Raw genomic sequence first — 23,781 nt, forward strand, 5'->3', positions numbered from 1 at the left:
CCCAAATAGGCAGTTTTAACAAGTAGCCTAGCCCGTATAGCCTACATTTATTTTCATTTGCAGTACAAATTTGTGCACATTTTTAATCAACATTATTTGCGGATACACTTCTTTTTCCGCACTCGTATTCATGGCAAATATCTGCAATGCGTAGGCTAGACTGTAAACACAATTGAAGTGCAGGTTTTGTTTTTGCTGGTTATTCTGAGAGCTAACATAGTAGATAACAGACTGGTGTATCTTATTTGTTAAGTGTAGACTACTTGGTGATTAAAACGGATATTTAACGGATAAATTGAATTTATGATTTAATCCCACTAACAGGAAATGAAGGCGCTGTGTGTTAGGCTCCTTGTCATTTGATTAATCCAATTGTTGGCATGCTTGATTATAAAGGAAAATTACTAATGAAAATAGGTTGAGATCAACAATTAAAGTAAAGTTTTGCGCCCCACCAATTTTCAGCTCACCAGTCGCCGCTGAATCAAACATTATGTATGTGGGAAATATTCAATCCTAGCTTAGCTGCTGACCAGCAACCTGCTGATTTTGCTCAAGCAATCAAAGTTGCCGTTAATAATAGCCGTGGGGGCTGTTTATTCACCTCTCTTTAAAATGCTGCATAGATGAAATTACATGTTAATGAAACTACCTACCGCGTCCGCCTCCAATCAATCAAGGCAATCAACGATATTTTTCTTTCTGTGCCTGTCTATATAAAAGACTGTTCCTCCTGAGTTTTTTTTTTTTTTTCTTCGGATTTTTGATTGGTTGAGCGAGTAACTGGCTAGAGGAAACACATGGACTGGAGCCTAAATGGACTGGATTGTCATAGTTATTTGTAAAACTGCCGGTCAAAATTATTTATTTATTTACCAAAGGTGGGTGGACGCCGTCCACCCCCAATTTAACCCCTGATGATAGATAGCATTGCTGAAATGTGAAACAGTTGGATGACCCTTGGCGAAAATTCCATAAAATTTCATCTGACCAATCCTAGCATAAAAACTGCAACCACTACAAGCTCAGACAACTTCATAATTAGCAAACCGGCTACCGTTAGCTAACGTTTACATACCTCAACATGCTTTTTCAGGTTGGACGGCGAGTTTTTGAATGCAGCGATGTAGTTCGTGCGCGGTAAGCAGAGCAAACATTTAAAACAATATGAATCTTTTTGAATTTCACAAATCTCAAACCTGGACTTGAGATATGGCCATGGGTGCTCTGGTGGCGAAGAATCATCCTTATCTTCTGCCGTCGCCATAATTACTGCCGCGGCGCCGCCAAGTTCAAAATTGAACTGTTCAACCACTGGTGCAACAAGCAAGCACTTTGAACTTGACCGACAGCGTATTAGGATTAGGCTACTGTGATTGGTTTTTCTCCTGTGAGGAACACAGCGTGTGGCCAATCGCATTTTAGAAAACAAAAAAATATTCTACTGTTGACTTCGAAGATATGCTTCAAAGTAACAAGTAACGACAACCTTCATAGAAATGTAGTGGAGTCAAAAGTGCAATATTTATCTTTCAAATGTAGTGGAGTAAAAGTCATAAGTTTCCAAAAAAAGAAATACTCAAGTAAAGTACAGATACTCGAAAACTGTACTTAAGTACTGTACTCAAGTAAATGTACTTTGTTACTGTCTACCCCTGATCAGCATACATGTTGCCAAAGCTTTACAAAACACATTACAATGTACTTGAAGTACAGTACAATGTCATCAACAAAATTATTACTGCTTTACTGTAGCTCCACAAACTGCCAGGTCATTGTTTTAACCCCTCTGTGCACATGCCAAATCTGGCCAATACTTGCCCATTTAAGGGGTACCCTATTTTAAGCTTTATAACTCCAGATGTGAGCATCACAGAGACTTGAAAAAATGGCTTAAATGAAGCAGGACATTTGTACCATTTAAAAAGAAATAAAGTGCCACAAATGCAATTGCAAAAAATCAAAAATGAATTTGCCATTTTTTAGTTTGCAATGAAATACTGAGAGATTGCATATATACAGAAGGTTAAACTATACATGTGCTGGATCAAAAATTCCTTGAACACAAGTGCGTGGATATACTGAACTACTAAATATCTATGAAGCAAGAAGTAAGCAGTGTACCCAGTGTCACCAAATCTATCCAAAATGTCTAAATTATGCATCGCTGTATATAACAACTTAATCATGTATCTAACTACAAATCAACTGTTTTGACTCAAGAAACTCACTTTTGTATCATTTTCAAGTGGGAATTACACGCTTTCTGTCAGTACAGTGGCTTAAAATATCTAGGGGTCCTGAAACATATCAAAAATCTCTCAAATGATGAATAAATGCTTTTTGTCCATTATAAAGCATATACATGTGCCCCTTATGAAGGTTTAAGAGGAAACATTTATATCAGATAAAAGAAATGCAAAAACATTATCACACAAAGTAGTACAGTACCTAAATGTGTAATCATTAACTCTCATATGTTTTTCTGTACTCTACAGTATGTGATGTTCGCTTGTATGAGGATGGGCGACATTAAAACAATATTCAGCTGTACACCACGTTTTGGCAATATTCCTGTTCAGTTTACATCTGGTGCATTAAACACAAACACTACTTAGCAAACCAACAAACACTTGCGTTACATTGTGAAATATCCTCATTATAAAATACCACTAACCTATTTAAAAACACTCAATTTAAAAAATAACATATATCAACAAAATATTTTCAGCTGTAACACTTGCATTTGGACAATGAAATCTTATCTGTGTTCAGTAGATAGAGACAGAGACAGAATCAATGGCGTTGTTCCCCAGTTCCCCAGTCCAGAAAACAGTATATCAGCTAGGTCTATCAGCAACATATGCCTTAGCCATGCTCAGAATTTCTCAAGAATAATAATATTTTCCAAGAAATGAGGAAAATCATCGATAAAATTACGCCAGGTGCAGTCTTTTACTGCTACCACAGACTGAATGCCTAATGCAGCCATAATGAGACAAAACTTTTGGTTACGCTGAGCTATAAAACGCTTTTCCAAAAGTACAATTAGACATATTATACATCGTTAGAAATATTCTGTCACCTATTGGATCGATTAGCTGTTGATCAAGCCAGATTGTACTACAAAGGACAACAACACCATAAACACCATGTGTGGTATTACACACAGCTATTTTTGAAGGTACCCAGGCATCACAAATGAGCATATATTTCACAAACGGATTGTCCAAGACAATATATGACCACTCAGTCTCGAAGGGGACATCTCTACACGTAAAACCAATGGTAAGGTTATATTTATTCCATATTTAGTCGCAGATATTGACATGGTATAATTTTTATTTCAGTGTTCAGTGAGCAGTATTTTTCACAGCTGTACTGGCATACCTTCGGTTATTGTTGGCTTTATCTTGTTTCTACATCAAAATACAAATTTTTAGTGGTAAAAGAATATGTGGTGGGTGTATAGAATGTGTAGTTCCATACACCTTATTAACAAAACACAACATGTTCTTACCTGCTGATACAGCAGTGGCTGCAGAAAACATAGTTCCTCATGTATGCCCAGATCGATACCATTGTCCAGTGTGCCATGCATGGGGGGTGTAGTTACAGATGAGACTGCATGGAGGAGGTGCTTGGTAAATGTACAACCAGCATGACAATGGTGGTGCTTAGAAACTATGTCTTCGGCATAGTTGTCCTGAATCGTCAACTAATAATGCTATAACACAGGGTTTGTGTTTTCAACTCATAATTTGGTTGCAGGAGCACCGAATGTCTGAATTGAGCAATCTAGGCACGCCGGCGTGCCGACCACTCAGAGCATTGCGCAAAGTGGTCAACAGTCATTCTGAGAAGGATAAACATAAAATAAATAAATCATTCCAGTTCAATGTAAAGGATATGGCTGCACGTTATGAATGACAGCAAAAATAACCACTAACATAATCAGTTCAGGGTGATTTTATGAACAACATTCCAACTGTTAAATAAGTCAGAACAATTAATGCAGAGATTTATTTTGTGAGAGAACTAGGCAGTTCCTAGTGGAACTATATTTTCTGCAGCCACTGCTGTATCAGCAGGTAAGAACATGTTGTGTTTTGTTAATAGGTGTGCTGAACTACACATTTTATACACGCACCACATATTCAGGTCTGTTCCGTCATTCTACTTGAAGCGGTTGACTAGGAAATTAGCCAATTTTATGTGTCCTCTTAAGGGGCGTGACTACACTTTTGTGCACTATAATATAGCACCGAAAACTCTCTGGTAAATGTTATGTAAATGAAACACATGACCACTCCAGTAGTCATGTCGGTATACTGTAGTGCTAGTGGTCAGTGGGAAGGCTTTTGGGTTCAAATCCCAGCCCTTGGCCCTTGGCCATGACAGAAACTGTAAAAGTTTACCACTTACAAATGTTGAAAGAGGTTGATTATTAGTAATTGCCCTGTGATATTCTGGGGTACCTTTCCCTGGTTCGGTGTGCTTGTGCATTGGTTTTTATTCAGCATAGAAATTAGGATGAGCTTGGGGTATTTGAGACACACAGGCCAGGATGCATCCTCTGTTACAGAGTGACTGTGTAAGCTGCACATCATTTGTGAAAAAAATAATTTGTATGTCCATTTATTTATTTCATTTTTATGTACACATTGAACATTTTGTCAACGCATACTGTAAATATTGTGCAACTCAAAAGCCAAGGCTAATAAAGTTGGTTCAAAAACCCATGCAGCTAAAAAAGAATTGCTATGTTGAAAATTGAAAGCACTGGTAGACCCCTCCTTTTTTCATCTCTGAAATTTTTCTCAGGAGATGTGATGTTTTTTTCCATGATACCAATGACATGTAAGGTGCCCTGCATGAGCTAAGCAAATGTATAATAGAATATGATGTTGCTATAATCTGACAGCCAGTCAGCTTTGTGTTTTCTGGCTGGTGTATCATAAGGGACTATTTGTTCCGTGGAGATGAAATGCACCTTGGCCTCCTCGCCATGGTGACCTGTCTGCAGTCTCATGGCGTGGCTCCTGTCTTGTCAGTAGCGCTGACACAAATGTGGCAGACAGGGTCACCTAGGGCAATGCCCGTTACAACAGGAATTTCAAAGGAAATTTTAGATTTCAAAGGAAATGTAGATTTTCTGGTGTTGTTTCTGTCATTATTTTATAGAGCATAAGAGGAAGGAAGCTTGTGTGGAAAGAGAGATCTGCATATCACAGAAATGCATGTAAGCACACAAACATCATGCACTGTACATATACATACTAGTAATAGGAGAGTTAGACTTCATGAAACCAAAAAGTGATTTGAATTAATCGTTGTGTTCTTCTGTGGAGGACAAAACTTGTTTGGTCAAACAATTGACAATATATTGTAGTTCTTGAAACATCTGTCTTCATCACTCAAATACACACTTGTGTAAGCATTCATTACTACATGTACACATACTGTTCATAAATGCAGACATGCATGCATACATAAGTTTGTACATCATAGTGTGTGAACATTTTATTGTTTTGTCTATGGCTGAGATCTTGAGAGTCTGGGTCAGTCCAGGGCACAGAGCAAGGAAATCCACACCTGCCACATGAAAAGGGACAGTTTTTTTGTTGTTTCAAGATACATAGGCCTCGTGAGCACATTTGGTTGTGATGGGAAGTAGCTGTGACTCATTGGTCCCAGATTTGTTATGTCTGAGCTGTTTCAGGTGCTTCTGTCTATTTTGAATATGGTCACAATTATAATGATGCGTATTATATACACAGCACCCATTTTGCTCCAGAATAAGCATCACACTTCAACTGGGTTGGAGAGGGAAGCAATTTTATCAGCCAGGTGTAAACAATTTTGTGGTAGTTTAAGAAAGCAAGGTTGTGAATGCAACCAGAACACCAGGGAACCCCCTACTTGTTATAGGTGCCATATGAGAATACAGTGAGTCAGGAACTGCGACTACAAAAAAAAAAAAATTTAAATGCTGTTCCAGGTGACTGTCTGTGCTGTTGCACGTAGCTGCGCTATTAATGGTAACTCAAATTCAAATGTGTTATTGGCATGATCACACAAAGGCATAGAACTGCCAAAGCATAATTTTATGGAAATTTGAAATCAAGAGTACCGATACTCTCAACTAGTAATCATTGTTTTTAGTTTTTAAGGACAGTTTAGAAATTAATTGTGGAGAAACAACTGTAAAATTAAAGAAATTAATAAAAAATATTAATTACTCTTATTATGTGTTGTTGGACACACAGGAGAGTGGGCGGCTGGTTAGATGCTACTCTAAGGTGATGGATCATCATGTGGACACCAGTACGCAGACGGACCCAGTCGTAGTCCTGTCGCTGGCCCAAGCTGCTGTTCTGGGCCTCATCTCCCAGAATGAAGTCTTTGGCGCCACCATCGCCCCCAACGGGTTCTACATGGGAGACACCAAAGACTCTCCCACCCTTGGCGCGGACACCCCCTACGAGTATGCTGACCAGCTCATCGGGGCTAATGGTGACTATCTGGTTGAGCCCAGCCATGAAGGCCAGGGGCTAATCCAGACCACACCCCTGAGCAGGGAGGGAGTGCAGTCAAAGGGGATTGAGAGCAGGATCATTGGGGACCCATCAGGCCAGCTCCCAGGGTGTGAGGGAGAAGTGAAAGGGGAGGAGGTGCCAGAGCCTGAATTGTTGCACCCCCCTTGTTTTCACATGCTTAATGACCTGGTCCCGAGAGATGGTGTACAGCTTGTGGACCCTTCCAGCTACCGGGTGACTCCAAAAGAGGAGCACTCAAATAACTGCTGTCCTGAATGTGAGAAGGAGGTGCAAAGCCGGCTGGGAGGAGCACAGCCCGAGGAGGCTCCCCAAGGGGGCCAAGCAGAAGTGGAGGATGTTCAGGAGCAGCAGCTAGAGGATGACGAGGAGGAGGAAGAAGAGGAGGAGCCGGCAGAAGAGCAGGAGGAAGAGGAGGACGAAAGACCTCTCAAATCTGGAGAGGGGGAGGACAGCCCAGAGATGAGCCACTACTTGGAGTCGAGTGAGGTGGGATATGAGTCTGTGGAGATGGGGGGTCCGGGTGACTTTGAGGAGAACAGCCAAGGCCTGGTGTGGGTGGAGGCTGGGGAGGGTGGCGGGAAGGGCCAGCACTGCGGTCATCGTGTGCAGATAGACCGGCTGGACATCAATGTGCAAATTGATGAGTCTTACTGTGTGGACGTGGGGGAGGGGCTCAGGCGCTGGAAGTGCCGCATGTGCGAGAAGTCATACACCTCCAAGTACAACCTGGTCACCCATATTCTTGGCCACAATGGCATTAAGCCACATGCCTGCCCACACTGCGGAAAACTTTTCAAGCAGCCCAGCCACCTGCAGACCCACCTGCTCACCCACCAAGGCACCCGGCCACACAAATGCACCGTCTGTAAGAAGGCCTTCACCCAGACCAGCCACCTGAAGAGGCACATGTTGCAGCACACCGATATCAAGCCCTACAGCTGCCGCTTCTGTCGCCGAGGCTTCGCCTACCCCAGCGAGCTGCGGGCGCACGAGACCAAGCACGCTAGCGGGCGCTGCCACATGTGCTCGCAGTGTGGCATGGAGCTACCAAGCCTGGCACACCTGAAGCGGCATCAAACCAGCCACCAGGGCCCCACCACCTACCAGTGCTCTGAATGCAACAAGTCCTTCACGTACCGCAGCCAACTGCAGAGCCACCTACAGAAGCACAAGGCCATCCGGCCTTTCATCTGCGCAGATTGCGGCATGGAGTTCATCCAGATACACCACCTCAAGCAACATGTGCTCTCGCACAAGGTACCAAATCGACTACTGACTTGACACTGACTGAAGTACTTATCCAACACTGACTCAACTGCAGAACCAAGTACTTAATTTGCCATTGTGGACCCTTTCCCACAAACTCTCCCTCACCCAAGCTTGTGTCCCTCACTTTGTCCCTTTGTGGCTGTGCTGAGTGTCCATGTGCTTTACTTACCAGAGTTTATTAACTGTGTGTTTTTTTGCCATACTTTAAATAATGCTTTAAGAGCCTTTCTCCTTTGTGTATGGTATGCCCAGCTAAAAACTCTGCTCCTTTGTGCATATATTGCTATTTATGTTTTTCATCCCCTATTTTGAATGTCCAGCAATGTCCTATTGCTGCAGATTTTTTCTGTCAGTGTGGTAAAGTGCATTCTGTCATTCTGTGTCCCACGATGCACGTTGTTGTAGTGTTCTTTCCACACTAAACTTTTTAAACTATTTGTCAAAATTTGTTCTAATATTTATGTTTACATGTTTTAATGATGATGTTTAAGAAAGCGCAAAAGGTGTTTTAATTTAGATTAAATATTGAATTCCTCTGAAAGGCAGACTGATATTTGCTGCTTTAGTTCTGTTTTATTTGTAAATTGTATTTCTGCCCATGTTTTCCATTCCATTGCCAGGGAATGAAGGGCTTCAGGTGTGATGTGTGCTCACGTGAGTTCACCCTTTCGGCCAACCTGAAGAGGCACATGCTGATCCATGCCAGCGTGCGCCCCTACCAGTGCCATGTCTGCTTCAAGACCTTCGTCCAGAAACAGACACTCAAGACCCACATGATTGTACACCTGCCTGTCAAACCCTTTAAGTGCAAGGTGAGTATGGTGCCTTTCCTGTACTTGCAGGGCTACTCAACCATGGTCCTGGGGGGCCGCTGTGTGTGTGTTTCCCTTCCAGGTGCTCTTCCTGAAATGCTGGGCCAGAAGAACTACGAGGAGAACTTTCACATTGCGGGATGTGAAAATCTTGCCGGGAACAATGCTCACATGTGTCCATGTGGATGTTGCCGGAAACAATGCTCACATGTATCCATGTGGATGTTGTGGTATTCCATCTCTTTCATAGCCTCTCCCAGGAGGCCATGCAAGAGAAGGAATACCACAACTTCCACATGGACACATAGTGTTACAACACAACCTAAAGCAGCTAGCACTCTGAGGCAGTGTGATATAAAATATACTTTTTAAAACCAGCACTGGCTGGTCCATGTTCTGGTTGGGCATGTAGACCCCTATTACTACAAAACTACTCTCTCCTAAATAGAACTCCTGCAGGGAGAAAATCATAAGTTGACTGGCGAAGCAAGAAATTGGGTACTCGGCAATGGTTGTGCTTTAAATGAGTACACTGAAGTGTAACTGAAACTCTAAGGGGAAACCTGATGTATCATATACATGGAAAGTTACTCACACATGCAAAACACTGTTTATAAGTCATTAATTCAAACTTACAAAATCTAGGCCTGCCATTGAAAGTATTGATATCAAACTTAGGCCAAGTAACAAGATACAATATTGGCTAGCCTAGCTCACAAATTGAACAAGCTGTATTCCAAAGCAATGCTGCCCAATGTTTTCTATATTATTTCAAGTAACTTGGCCCTGAGTGTACAAGCATACAGTACATTAATGGGGCAAATATATGCCTGGGAGAAAACCAGCCCCAGACCAAGAGGTGTCCAGATACTTTAGGTCATGTTGCATGCGTGTGTGTGTGTGTGTGTATTAGGGGTTGTGGAGGAAAACCTCTTCTTAGGTTCGGTGGGTGAGTCGGCGATGTAAGAATAAAGACTAGAAATTATGATTTCCTCTAATAACCTTTTTATTCTCTTCAATCAATATTCCTTTTCATGTACGTACGCCTACGGGAGGTCTCCAGTACCATAAAGACACATAGAGAGCTTCTTCGCATTATGTTTTACATCCTTTTTATACAACCAGATCTCCTCCTACCCTGATGTATCTTCCCTTTAAAATAACAAATCCCAGCCTAGGTCAAACTTATGTTTCACCAGTTAGTTTAACAATAACTATTATATAATCTTCAATTTTAATCAATGACAGATATTTCACTACACACACTTACTGTTTTGATTTATAAAGCTTAATTTTCCTAGTTCAAACTGATTGGTCAGTGTCCCCCAGCTAGTTTAGGGGGAGTGGTGGTGGGGTTCAGATGGTTTGCAGTCTATCCAACCTTAGTTCAGTAGGGGGAAAAAATTAATTTAATTAAATAAAACAGGCAAAAAAAAAAGTTAATGTTTACTGTTATGTAATTACTGTTGTAAAGTCGTAATTCACGTTTCCCTAGCGAACTGCAGTAACGTTAAGAAACGCGAACGCAGTATCATTGGAATTTAAGACTATTCCCTTCAACTGACGGATATTTTTCTATACATCTTTACTGTAAATAGTTTCTATTTCCAATGCAAAACAGAATCCTTTGATTTATAAAACATTTTTTTAAGTTTCTGATTGTTCAATGTCCCCCAGTTAAAGGGGGGTGGTGGTGGGGTTCAGACAGTTCATATAACCTTAGTTAAAAATAAAAATTAAAAAAAGAGAGAGAGAGATGAAAAGTACAGTATGAGGATGTGGACATATATTTCATAATAAAATATATGCCAATATTAAATCAATTTGATTCTTTGAAGGCACAACAATTGCATTGCCAATAAATATTAGGTTAGAAAATACAACATTTGCCAGATTTAACGTGACTTCCCGTATAAACCATGCCCACTTCCGGTGTTCTATCTGAATACAGGTACAGATACAGATCATTTTGTTGGTTGAACAGATACAGATACAGATAATGACGTCTCTGCACACCCTTAGTGTGTGTGTGTGTGTGTGTGTGTGTGTATATATATATATATATATATATATATATACATATACATATACATATATATATATATATATATTTATTTTTTCACAGATCAAGTGAAAGCATATGTGCCTGATTCCAAATTGATTCCTAGCATGGGGAGGAATTTTTTTATTTTTTTATTTTTTACACATCTAGGCCGGGCAGCACCACTCATATAAACAATGCATGAACCCATTACAGCGCACATCAGTACCCAAGTTTTTCCGTCATAATAAGTATTAATGTTTAGCCTATCTTGTCAATAAACACAGTCAGTGTCAGATATGATACAAATAATTTTATTTTCATCTCACAAATGCCCACAAGGCCTATATACAACAGCTTGGCAATTCTGATTGACTGGGACTTGTGTACCATTTTTCAATATATGCCGTTCATTTTGTAGCACATACAAAAGTTCAATCACCATTCTAAATTAATGTGCATTGGTCTGACTTGATAAATAAAGTGCAAATTTGTAAGAGCAAGCAAGCCAAATTATAATATACTTGCAATGGTCAGCTTGATGTCCATGAATGACTGTATAGAGAGTAGCTAGTCTAATTAAAACTTGACTACGTTATTGGTAAACCTCTGTTTTAAATATAATTTAATTGTTGGCTAGCTCTGTGATGAGCATTTGAGACAATTTTGACTTAAAAACCAAACTGAATTTCAATATTAGGTGGTATAAGGTATGGGATATCTGCTGGAATACTTAAGTAACGTTTCCATTGCAATGGAATCGCATATTTTGAAAGGCATGTTTTCATTACAATTGACTGAGGTAGCAGCCTAAATGTTCCTGTGTATGTGTGTGTGTTTTCACAGCCGGCTTTTGCTTGGGTTTTGGCAGGTGTGTGGGAAGTCCTTTAACCGAATGTACAACTTGCTGGGACACATGCACCTCCACGCAGGTAGCAAGCCATTCAAGTGTCTGTACTGCTCCAGCAAGTTCAACCTGAAGGGCAACCTCAGCCGGCACATGAAGGTCAAGCACGGCATCTCTGACACCTCCCCTGATGGACAAGGTGAGGTGTGCTACTCTCTGGTGTGGGGGATTTATACAGTGAACAGCTCTGACACATCCATCTACCCTATCATGCCTTATACTGTACCTTGTACACCTCTCCAGTACAAGCCTGGAACAAAGCAATGCAGTTGAGAGCAAAAAACCTTTTGGAGTTTTTTTCTCTGATGCTCATGTTCCAACTTTTTGGAACATAAGTATCAATTTTTAAACAATCATACTGACTCACTGAAGGTAAAAACATGCAATTAAAACATGAACTATGCGACACAAGGGAAGTGGTCTGATTGTGAGGATGAGGTGTGTATCTAATACAACACATTTCTGCCATCTAACACATGTCAAAGCTGGCTTGTTCCTGAGTACCTATTACTGCTGCAGTAAGTGCTCATTCCAGATATTAAGGTGCTCTTTCCAGAGTGTATTTATCTCCAGAGATCTCACCCCTGACCTGAAGGTCACTCTAACAGTGTACACAAGGCTCACCAAATGCACAGATCTTGTTAGGGTCATAACTAGCTTTAGTTTCACTGATTTTAATCTTTCTATCTAAATCTTTGTCTTAGGTCTGCTTCTGGAATATTTTATTTATTTAAACAGGAAGTCTCATTGAGATGAAAATGTCAAAAAACAACATAATCATAGTTTTATTTACAGACATTTATTTAAAGGAAATAAATATGTCAAAAGTTATGGAAGAGAGATTTTTTTAAAGATTATGGAGGAAACTGGATGTTTATTAAAGATCCTCATTAGGTGACGCATAAGTGAGAAGTTGGTCTTCCTGGAGTCCACATGAAACATTCATTACAACGGAAGAGAAAAGATCTTTAAAAAGAGAAAAATCTTGCAATTCGTGAAAATGAAATATATATGATAGTAAGAATAGAATCCTTACAAAGTAATGTCACAATTAAGCAAATGTTATAATGTAAAACATAAAAGCAACACAATCACATAAGAAAGATTTAAATAAAAACCTGTCATTGACAAATCAAACATTCTTGATACAACTATGTCAGTCATAGAAAAGATTTAACCATCTTTGAAAAACCGCTTTCCACAAGTAGCATGAATATTTAGAGGTTGTGTGTTCCATGAGGATACTGCCATATATATGAGTCTTTTTCAGAGCATGAGATCTTGTGCAAGGTGGCTCAATGGAAATGATGCATGGACATTTCCTGGCTTATATACAAACTGTGGATTGACTGTTTATGGCTCAGAGACATTTTGATGATGACAATGCCATTTCTGTAGTATTTGCAGTTTCTTTTACTTGTTTAAGACAGTTCCTGGGCTATAAAATATCATAATCATGAACCTCTGGGAAGGGGACAGCCTTGTTATTTCTTTTGTTATGTCTAGTGGTTGTACTGATCAAGAGGGTTTTTTTTTTTTTTTTTGCATCAAAGTGCAAAGAGTTTAAGCTTTACAAGGGCATATAAATATAGTGCTGCACCTTTAATCAATGACACAAAAGCAATAATTTAAGACAACGTTATTGTCAGTCATCATCCAATTTAATTGTTATTGCTAGCATTTAATTTCATGGCCATTTGGCTAGAAGTATATAAAAGTAACAGGGTTATGGGTGATTTAAATCTTGAAAGTTTATCTGTGAAAAAAACCTATATTTCAATATAGATCAAAATTTCAACAAAGTTATAATGTCATCAACAGCTCCAGAAAATGTTTGGGTTTTCGGTTTTTGAGTCATTGCCGAGATCATTACTCCTCTTGAGTGGTATGACATCACCAATTCTTCACAATATTGTTGAACATGATCAGTGCTAACAGACATTTTGCAAAATTTCAGTCCTCTGCCTTCTTGATTGGCCTTTGTTGATATGTGCTGACTTTAGGAGTCACTTGACTTTGCAAGCATCAGAGTTTATGTTGTGATTGCATTTGATAATTGGTGGCTGGGCTGTGTTGAGGAGACAGTGCCCGGCACCAGAGTTTTGAGATTGATCTGTATTCCTCATGGGCCACCTCCATTGTACCCATTCCCATATTGCCCTGATACATTTGTAATGAACCACCAATATGTGCTAATGGTGGCTGGACCAGTCACAGCAACTGCACAGACATGCACATTTGTTGAACTGAGACACGATCCTTGCATCAACAGCTCTGAAGGAGCACAGATTGACAATATAATGCTAGCGCGTTTCTTATTTCTGCTAGTTATATTATTTCATCTCCATTTTAGAGAGGAGTTTTGGTTAGACTGTTTACTTGCCCTCTCTTTGCTTGGATGATGAGTCCTGCTCTCCCTGAGTGGATGATTCCTCTTCATTGGCTCAATCTACATTTAAAACTGGCTGGATTTGGGCTTCATTTGAAATTTTGAGACATTATGTGCCTTACACATTAAATTTTCCATGTAGCAAGTTTTAACGATCTCCCTGTGTTTTGGTTTTCTGTATTTTTGTCTTATTTGAGTTGCAACTCCTCATAGGTATCCTATGGGGTACCTTTCAAAACTCTTTGCTTTGATTTCTACTGTTTTGTTTTGGATATTTTTACAATCAATCAATCAAACTTTATTTATATAGCACAAGTCATACATCAAATACAGAGTGGGGATTTTGTTTTTGTTTGGAGGGACATAAAAAAACACAGTTTCTTCACTTCAGTACATCAAGAAGGGCCCCATTTTGTGGGATTTTGTGCATCTATTCCAGGAGCTAGGAGTGAGATTTATACTCAGAGACTTCTTGGTAAGATTAAAAGGCTCACATTTTACATTGTCCTTTTCCATGGTCACAGACACCTACTGGGAAGAAAGCACACTTCTTTTTCAAACTGAGCACATTCCAATTTTGTTCCTCCCATAAAGTAATCCTGCCGAATGTTTTTATTTCCCACATGCAGAACTTTACATTCGGTTATATTAAATTTCATTTGCCAGGTTTCCGCCCACTTCTGTATTTTATTTAAATCTTCTTGGATTACTTTAGTAGATTCCAAACTCTTAACTATTTCACCCCGTCAATATTACTTACATTTTCTCGCATCTTTTTTAAATTGACTCGTCTGAAATTTAAAATTCTGGCCATAGAGGAGGCCTTGTTAATTTGCCGTAAAACATCAAATCTAACTGCAGAATGATCGCTGGTCCCAATTACCTGGCTACAAATTCTGTCCGGATTGTTCCTTAGCACCAGATCCAGAATTGATTTCCCTCTTGTGGGCTGACTTGCTATTCTGTCCAAATAAGGTCATTTATAACATTTGGAAATTCTTCCTCGCTTTTTCCTTGTCGGTCATCATTTCCCAGTTAATAGCAGGGTAACTGAAGTCACCCATAATAATAGTCTCATAATCCTGACAAGCTTGTTTTATTGTCCCAAAGAGCGTTGAGTTCACACTACTGTCTGAAGCTGGCAGTTAGTAACACACTCCAACCGTAAGGCCCTTTTCATGTTCCCCTATGAGCTTTATCCAAGTATCCTCACTAGGCATAAGCGGGTCAATTTCTGGAATTTTCTGCACATTAAAATTTTATTTTACATAGAAAGTACAACCCCCCTCTCTTACTGGATCTATCCTTCTTAATGAGTTTGTACCCTTCTATATTATATTCATCCACATCTTCATCTCCAAGCCATGTCTCTGTAATCCAAACTATGTCACAACACCCCCTATTCATAGCAACCTCAAGTTCCATAAATTACTTTTTTATACTTCTAGCATTTAAACAAAGACATTTCTGATTATTACTTCTACACATCCTCTCCCGTTGATATTGTAAGTGCAGACAAGCAGGTATGAGAAAGTGTCTCCAAAGAAAAGATCACTACGCCTCGGTACACAGTAAGGTAAACAAATGGGTCATATCACATAGAGGAGGGTCAGGCAGGGATGTCTCACCCTGCGTTCACACAGCGAGCACCTCGGTTGACGGGTTGCTCAAGTTTACTAGGCTGAGGGAGGGGCAGGAGCTTCCTGTTGTATCCTCTTACGGTGAAGCCACACTATACGCGGCCCCGCCGCGCGGCGGAGCCGCCTCCATTCATTTTGAATGAGGGGTGGCGGCCAGACCCCGCAAGGCATTTTGGGATTGCCGGCGGCGCGGCGAGAGGCAGCGAGCCGCGGGGGAGATGGCAAAAATTCAACTTTGACCCCCTCGCCGCGTCGCGGTAACCAATCAGATTTGATCTAATGATCCGTCAAGTAAATTGTCCCAATTTTTTTCTAATTTTAGTTCCACATGCAATTGTTCCACAATGGAGGACCTAACTCGTAATTTCCGTATCGGCCTTCCCAACTTAATAAAATCTCCTACAGAGACATTGATAAGAGGAAGTAGCGTGGAGAAAAGTCTCTGAAATTGTCGGTGGCTCTGCAATGTAGTTATCGCCGTTAGCTACTATCACTGTCCAGTCTGAATAAAATTCATTTTTGCAGTAACCTAGCTCTGAAAAATGTTAATAAGCTGCCTAGCTAGGCTGTCTAATGTCTAGCCATAGTGAGTAACAACAAACAGTAACAAACAAAAAAAATCTTCATAATGTATGAGTTGCTAGTTGTTCGTTTCTACCAGCCACCTAGCTAGCTAACCAGATATAGGTGACTTAGGCGCATCAACTGTCTTAACGACTACTTGTATTTTTATTTATTTTTATTTTTATTTTTCCATAGATTGCGTTGTTGCCGTTCTCGTTGTTAGTGTTAATCAGTTTAACCATCAGGGTCCAAGTTGAACTATGCGGTTGTTCCCTGTACTTGGACCGGTACTTCTCTCTAGGGGTTTCGTCATACTTGTTCCTGGTTATGGTTATACACTGTGTTGTACGTCGCTCTGGATAAGAGCGTCTGCCAAATGCCTGTAATGTAATGTAATGTAATGTAATATAACTTTGAAGGCATTATCTGGCTAATTAGCCAGACAATGTTTTTGTTGTTGGTTGTAGACATTAAACAGCCTAGCTAGACAGCTGACTAACATCTTTCAGATCTAGGTTACTGCAAAAATAATTTTCAGACATGACAATGAATATGAAACACGATATTAAACCCGGTCAACATTTAACGAACACAACTGTCTGTCAAATATAGGTGACACGCCCACAAACAGCCGATTGTGGGGACGCGGCGCGGCGACAGGCGGCAGTCGCTGCGTATAGTGTGGCTTCAGCCTTAGTGGTCTCGGGTAACTACATATTGAAGAGAAATAACAGCCTCATCAAAGACTTATATTTGCCATATAGCCACATACCATCTCATTTTGTTTCTATAGCTATGTCAGGACACTGATAAATATTTGGCCATATAGCTCTCTGTCTGTCTCACTAGTTAGCCACCTAGCTAGCGACCTCTCTGTCCCTCTCACTAGCTGGCTAGTGATCTCTCCATATCTTTCTCACTAGTTAGTTGCCTAGCTAGCAATCACTATCTCCCTCACTAGCTAACTATCAAGCAAGCTGAAACTTCCATCCAAGTCATTTTCAGACGCTTGTCCCTGTAATCTTTTTTCAAAAATGTTGTATAACACCGGGTGCAATTGTACCATAAGGATAAGTTATTCATCCATTTTTCCTCACTGAGCAGAACAATACTTTGCAAAATGGTATCATATTGGTTGGAATAAATAGGAAGCCTGAAACTCTGATTGGCTGTTGATGAGCAACACCCGCAAAAAGTTAAACTGTGGGCAACATTTTTTGGGCAACTGTGGTTGCTCAGTTGCCCAGTTGCTCATGTTGCTGAGTGTCGTTCAGCTATATAGAGAATGAATGGACTTCCGACAACCTGTTTGACGAGTTGCACGCTGTGTGAACGCACCATCAGGGTTATAGCATATTGAGACACGTCTAGAACTAATTATATGCCCAATGTCACACTACAGTGAATAAATACAGATGGGTAACAAACTAATATAAAAACTTTTTCAGCTGTCTTAGAAGGCAGCATTTGAAGACAGCATTTTCACTATTTTTCCACACTTTTCCTTCGTAGGCATGTCAAAAACTGAAGTCGTCATAAAAAGGGTCCTTCTAAGGTGCCTTATTTTGCTTAAATTTGAAGGCAACATCTGATGCATCCTTCAGCTGGAAGGCTATCCCATAGGTCTTTGCGATTTCCTCAGACTTCTCACTTCTGTTAAATTAATGGCAACTCAAACCAGCGAAGTAGTGAAAATGTGAATATACAGTGAACTTGATAATTTGTTGTAGTCACATCTAATAGTACATTTGAATTATTTAATACACTGGAATAATGTTTTTCAGTCCTTCTCCCCACAAACTACACAAGGAAGGGGATTAAACAGCACGTCGCTCCCACGTGTGTCTCTCATTCCAGTGCCCTGGTCTCAGACCAGCTAAACCACTCCCTCTCCGCCTGCAGATGGTGCCCTAATCACACCACCCCTCCACACAACTCCACTGCCCGAGCCATCCGGCCGTCAGCCACACACCACCCCCCACCCCCCCACCCCCCCAAGCGGGAGAGGACGTCTGCAACCTCCATCTGAGCCCCTGACCTGTGGATCACCTTGAACTTATATGGCCCGCTGTTTGATGCATCCATCTGCAGACAAAACGGGAGAGCAAAGTTAGGTGTATAAAGGAGCGGTTAATCATAGAGAGCCTGTTGTACCCTGCCCAATGCCTGCTGACACCACCCTGTCCACTGGACCGGATCTGAGGCACCCTTTCAGGTCAGGGCTGTGTTTCCCAGAGTCTCCATAGCCCTACGTGCGTCGTAAGGTATACCTTAAGGTCTTCCTTTAGGTCTCGAGCTGTTTCCCAGCGCCTCCTTAGCTAAGGTATACCTTTAAAAGGGTGGTCTGAGGCACTTGTAAGCTGTCTCTTAGCGATGCGCTCCGCTCATCCTGTCACAGTTTTAGCCTTATTATGCCAACATTTTGCTTTTCAAATCGACAGTTGTACTACAGTGCGCATCTAGTAGCACATCTGCATGCAAAAATGACATAGATAGTTTAATATTAACTTTACAGAAATAAATTATCCAATCAACGTTTCTGTGCGTAGCATGTCATGAGAATGTTGTCGTTTCACCTGTCTATTCCCATCATGATGGTAATTAAGTATAGGGCCCATCCATAATGCTAATCCAATTTGTGGAAAAAAAAGTTTTTTTTAAATTTATACGTAGTGGAGCTAACTGAGGATATGGCTTTTCTGACTGCATACCCTGTAGAAATTAGTTTGTTTGTGTGTGAGTCAATGATCACACTGACTTGGAACAAACCACCGGTTTATTAAGAATATAAAACCCGTGTGAGCAAAGCCAATGTTGAGTGAGTCTACTTGCATGACCGAACTAGAGCACGTTTATTGGCCTAGCCATAAACACACGTACACGTATGGTGGCCCATAATGACCAAACATAGCCAAATGATCTACATCCCCTTCCTTTAGCTCACACCTACTATATGAAACAAAATAGCACTGGGTAAATATCAACATTACAGAACATTTCTTTCTTACCATGTTGTTTTACGATTTTCGATAAACAACCCAATAATGATTTTCTTGGTTAAACTTAAGATTATCCAACAGCAAATCAAGGTAGATGAACATATCACTTTAATAGGTAAGCCTATTCATAAGGCATACCTGGTATAGAATTAATCATGATCAATTTCCACGCGCTTTTGCCTTTCATCTATGATCATTTTTGCACTGCAGAGAAAAGTCTGCGGGAATCAGTAGATATGCTGCTACAGTTGCCTATATATTGTGTGACAAAAACAAATTAACATTAGACCTTTGTTTCAATAAGGACAAAATAATTCACCCATATGTAGCCTATATCCTTTTTCCTGGGCTTCCAAGTCCCAGACTGGCTTATATGTCCCGATTGATGCTCTTTATTTTATCTTTTGTAGCCTATATGTACGTATTTATTGAAACTATCAAAAGGTCTCGTCTTGACTCTTAAAGAGATTAGCAGATGATCTTTAGTAGGCATAGTTTGCTCTTCTGCAATATTAGATTGATGTAAAATGATTATGACAACACTTTATATTAACCCCTTAGCGCACATGCCAAATCTGGCCAATTCTTGCCCATTTAGGGGGAACCCTATTTAAAGCTTTAAAACTCCAGATGTGAACACCACAGAAAAATGGCTTAAATGAAGCAAGACATTTGTACCATTTACAATACTAGCTTAGATTACTTTATATTCATAATTTTGGAAGAAATAAAGTGCCACAAATGCAATTGTTTAGGCAAAAAATCTAAAATGAATTTGCTATTTTTTAGTTTTCAATGAAATACTGAGAGATTGCATATACACAGCACGTTAAAGTATACATAATAAAATCTAAGGGTGGATATGTAGAACTACTAAAAATCTATAAAGCAAAAACTAAGCAGTGTACCCAGCATCTCCAAATCCACCCAAAATGTCTAAATTATGCATTGCTGTAAGTCACAACATATTCACGTATTTCACTACAAATCAACTGTTTTGACTCAAAAAACTCACTGTTGCATCATTTTCAAGTGGGAATTACAAGCTTATGAAGGTTTAAGATGAAACATTGATGTCAGATTTAAAAATAATGCAAAAATATTGTCATATAATGCTGTACAGTACCTAAATGTGTAATAATTAACACTTGTATGTATTTCTATACTCTGTACTCTCGTATGTTTTCTTGTAAGGGGATGGGATGACATAAAAACAATTTTCAACCGTCCACCACGTTTTGGCAATGTTCCAACATTCTCGTCATCACTGTTGCATGCGTCACAAAAACTACTAGACTACCAACGAAGGCTTACATTACAGTGTGAAATATCCTCATTATATAATACCACTAACCTATTTAAAGACACTCAATTTCAAAAATAACGTATATAACGACATATTTTGAGCAGCAATACTTACATAGCAATGATGAAATCGTATCTGTTTTCAGTAGATATAGACAGAGACAGTGAATCAATACAGTTCTATGCGCTTATGTCTTACACCAGAAAACGATGTCAGCTAGACCTATCAGCAAACATATGGCTTAGCTATGCCCAGAAGTCCTCAATAATAATAGTATTTTCCAACAAATTACAAAAAATCGTTGAGAAGATTTCGTTAGGTGCAGCGTCTTTGAATGCTACCACGGAGTGAATGCGTAAGTGAATGCAATGAAAAGAAAATTTTCGGTGTGTGAGTGAGTTGCGAGTGGGTTGCGCTGGTACCAATCAGCGAAATAAACATTACTCTTTCTTGTCCTGGACAAGTAACCGCCCTCTATTGGAGCAATGCTTCATGGGAAATGTGTTTCGAAGTGTCTAATGTCCATGACAATGGAACTGCTAAAAAAACAACATTTTCCATAATTTCCTGGTAAACGATCCTGCCTTAGAGACAGAGCGCAATTACGTCCCGCCCACACCGGAGGGGAAAACAATTCATCGCTCTCTATTGACTTTGTATTGCGTGAAGGTGCATTGTCACTTTCGTCTGCTAGCAAACAACAGAAAAATGCCTAAAAGCTGGTGTGTGGTGGGATGCACTACCAAATGGGTAAAGAACCCAGAACTAAGTTTTTATAAGCTGCCGAACCGAAAAACCTGTCCTAACATTGGAATCTAGTGGCGTGTCAGCTAGCAAGCTAGCTACAGGCTACAGTACGTTACTGTCATTAGAAATAAGTTGGAGATGGCTAGCGACGTTGTTTCAACAAGCTTGTAGATGGCTAAAATGATAGCTACTTAGCTAGCGTTAATAAAATTGCAGGTAATAAGTAGCTAACGTTAGCTAAGTTCTAGCTGCCATGTTTAAACTACGGTTAATTTCTGCATCAGTTTCACCAGAAGCCCCCCGAGCCAAAGGCAAATGCCATTTTTCAGAGACCGTTATAGCGTTGTCGCTACACTGAAGTAGCAAGCTAGAGCTAGACTAATGCAGGTAGACATAGGGTGCTAAAATAATCCTTTGACATGTTTAAATCTAACGTTTTTAGCTAGCTACGGGCATTTTGTTAGCGTTTCAGCCCTTGGTTGCATATGTGGCGCCAATTGTTTTCCCCTCCAGTGGGCGTGGTTTTCAGAGTATGACGCGTTGCGCTCTGTCTCGAGCTACGCCAGCTAACAACAACATGAACAACAACCACAAGAAGATTTTAAACTATTCAGACATCAACGAAGATGAAAAGGTACTCTTCGGTAGTTAATATTTTATATTTTTGCTTTGTTTTTTATTTTGTAAAGAACCATTCAGACATTCGCTCTCACCACTAGGCCACCCTGCCGGCTACATGATTGGTGTTAGGCTCCTCCTGTGTTGAAACACTTTGGCCCCTTTGCTGGCTTTGTTTATGTTTTGATTGGCTGCATCGGGACATTTTCTTCAACTGAAAATGATTGTGTGAGTTCATAATAGTATGTGACAGCTAAACATCAGTTTTACATGTACTTTGAGGTTGTAAAAGGTTTGTTTTTGTTGATGATTTTTGTAAGATTGAGGTAAAGCAGACCTGTATTTTGAGCTAAGATGGTTTGTGAAAAAGGAAAAAGCTCATGTTCCATAAATACTGTATGTCACACTCTTCAAGAATGTTTTATTCAATTCATTTTGTCTGTATGCATGTAGATGTGACATTTAATACACTTTGGAGTTCATACTAAAGAATAGTTACATGTTCATGTCAGAGAAACACCTCTAGAAATGCTTTAATTTGTGGCCACAGGTTGAAAAGTAAGCAGCTGTTAGACCGTCTGCTCTGCTGTTACAAAGTAAAGCGCACGTGCAAATAAAGCTTGAATGATTTGAAAATACTACAGTTCAAATGCCAGTCAACAGTAAATTAATTTTTTGACCAATATCAAATGAATTTTGACCAATAAAACGTGTTTGACCGCCACCTGTGTGTGCTACTAAATTTTTCTTTGTGCTACTGAAATTTTTAGGTTACTAGCACCAGTGCTACCACCTAAAAAAGTAAGCATACAGCCCTGACTTTGTTTAATATGCAGACCTAACTTTATTTTGAAGTTGCACTCAAGCGGCCAAAACCAGACTTCGTTTTTGAAGCTCATTTCCTGGTGTTGTAGTTCCTGGTTGCTCACTAGCGCCACTACGGATGGCTCCAGTATAGGTGTTTTCATATCCGGTTTCCATGTAAGTCTACGGTACAAATGCGATCAAAATACAAAGTCAATAATTTTTTCTCACAAGAACAAATAGTCATAATATGTGTATTTTATTGGTCTTATGACTGTCCATGGGTCGATTTCATGATTTATTGCGTCATTTGGGCACAGTGCCAATATTTGTTCTGGACCAATGAGGTACAGCTTGCGTCACTTCCGGATTACTTCGGAGGACTATGCTACAGTAGGGGCTACAGTCTATGGTCACTGGGGTGGGCGGTGGCACTTCTTGGCCTTGCCATTGCGGCTCCGGCTACGGTCCGCCTGTGCTAAGTCTGAAAATGCAGGCATCCCATTTCGTGGTGATTTCATTATCGCGTGTGCTATTTACAGCTGCACTAGACGACCATAAAATAATCCTCCTCTTAAGTTTTTCGGTAGCCGAGTCATTTTTACTATTTCCTTTAGCCTACTTAACCAAATAATTACTTGGCAGAAAGCGTAATCAGCTTGCTATATTTGGTAGTCCAGTAGTAGCCTGTGCTAAAACAGTTCGCAACTTCGGCTACCAAGCCGTTTGACTAGCTAGCTAACCTTAACCGGCAAACATTCAATCTGTCAAACGTGTTTGGCGGCTTGTCAGTCGTGTACATTCCGTAAATGTCTACCTGGGCCATGCTTCACGCATGTGACAAAGCTATTATAATCCCGATTTTGGGATAAACACTTTTTCAGTTTCACGAAGCGAATTAAGAGTTTCAAGGTTAATTTGCTGAATATACAACACACGATGAAATCACACACACAGAATTTAACGAAATTAACCATCTTGGCATTTAGAAAGGAACATGTTTTTAGCATTTAAGAGACCGACAAGCTAGGCATTTAAGACAGTGGTTCTCAGAATCGGTTCTGGGGGCTCCTTGCGTATATTGGCTTTTCTCCATTGGTTTTGATGATTTACAAGAAAAAAATA

The 23,781-nt window shown here is 40.0% G+C and overlaps 1 protein-coding gene across 6 annotated transcripts in view; it reads left to right on the forward strand.

The window, feature by feature from the left end:
• Positions 1–23,781, forward strand: part of LOC118227967 (zinc finger protein 710-like) — an 86,501-nt gene that overhangs the window by 56,586 nt on the left and 6,134 nt on the right. For 5 of the 6 annotated variants that reach the window (XM_035419084.1, XM_035419080.1, XM_035419079.1 and 2 more), the window contains 3 exons: positions 6,270–7,817; positions 8,450–8,641; positions 11,554–11,728. In XM_035419084.1, the coding sequence (XP_035274975.1) occupies positions 6,306–7,817; positions 8,450–8,641; positions 11,554–11,728 (1,879 nt within the window). In that variant the 5' untranslated portion in view covers positions 6,270–6,305. Of the gene's footprint in view, positions 1–5,184; positions 5,243–6,269; positions 7,818–8,449; positions 8,642–11,553; positions 11,729–23,781 lie in introns of those variants that run through there. The other variant, XM_035419083.1, reaches the window with a different exon arrangement.

Source organism: Anguilla anguilla, chromosome 5 (assembly GCF_013347855.1).
Source record: "Anguilla anguilla isolate fAngAng1 chromosome 5, fAngAng1.pri, whole genome shotgun sequence".
Taxonomy (NCBI): Eukaryota; Metazoa; Chordata; class Actinopteri; order Anguilliformes; family Anguillidae; genus Anguilla; species Anguilla anguilla.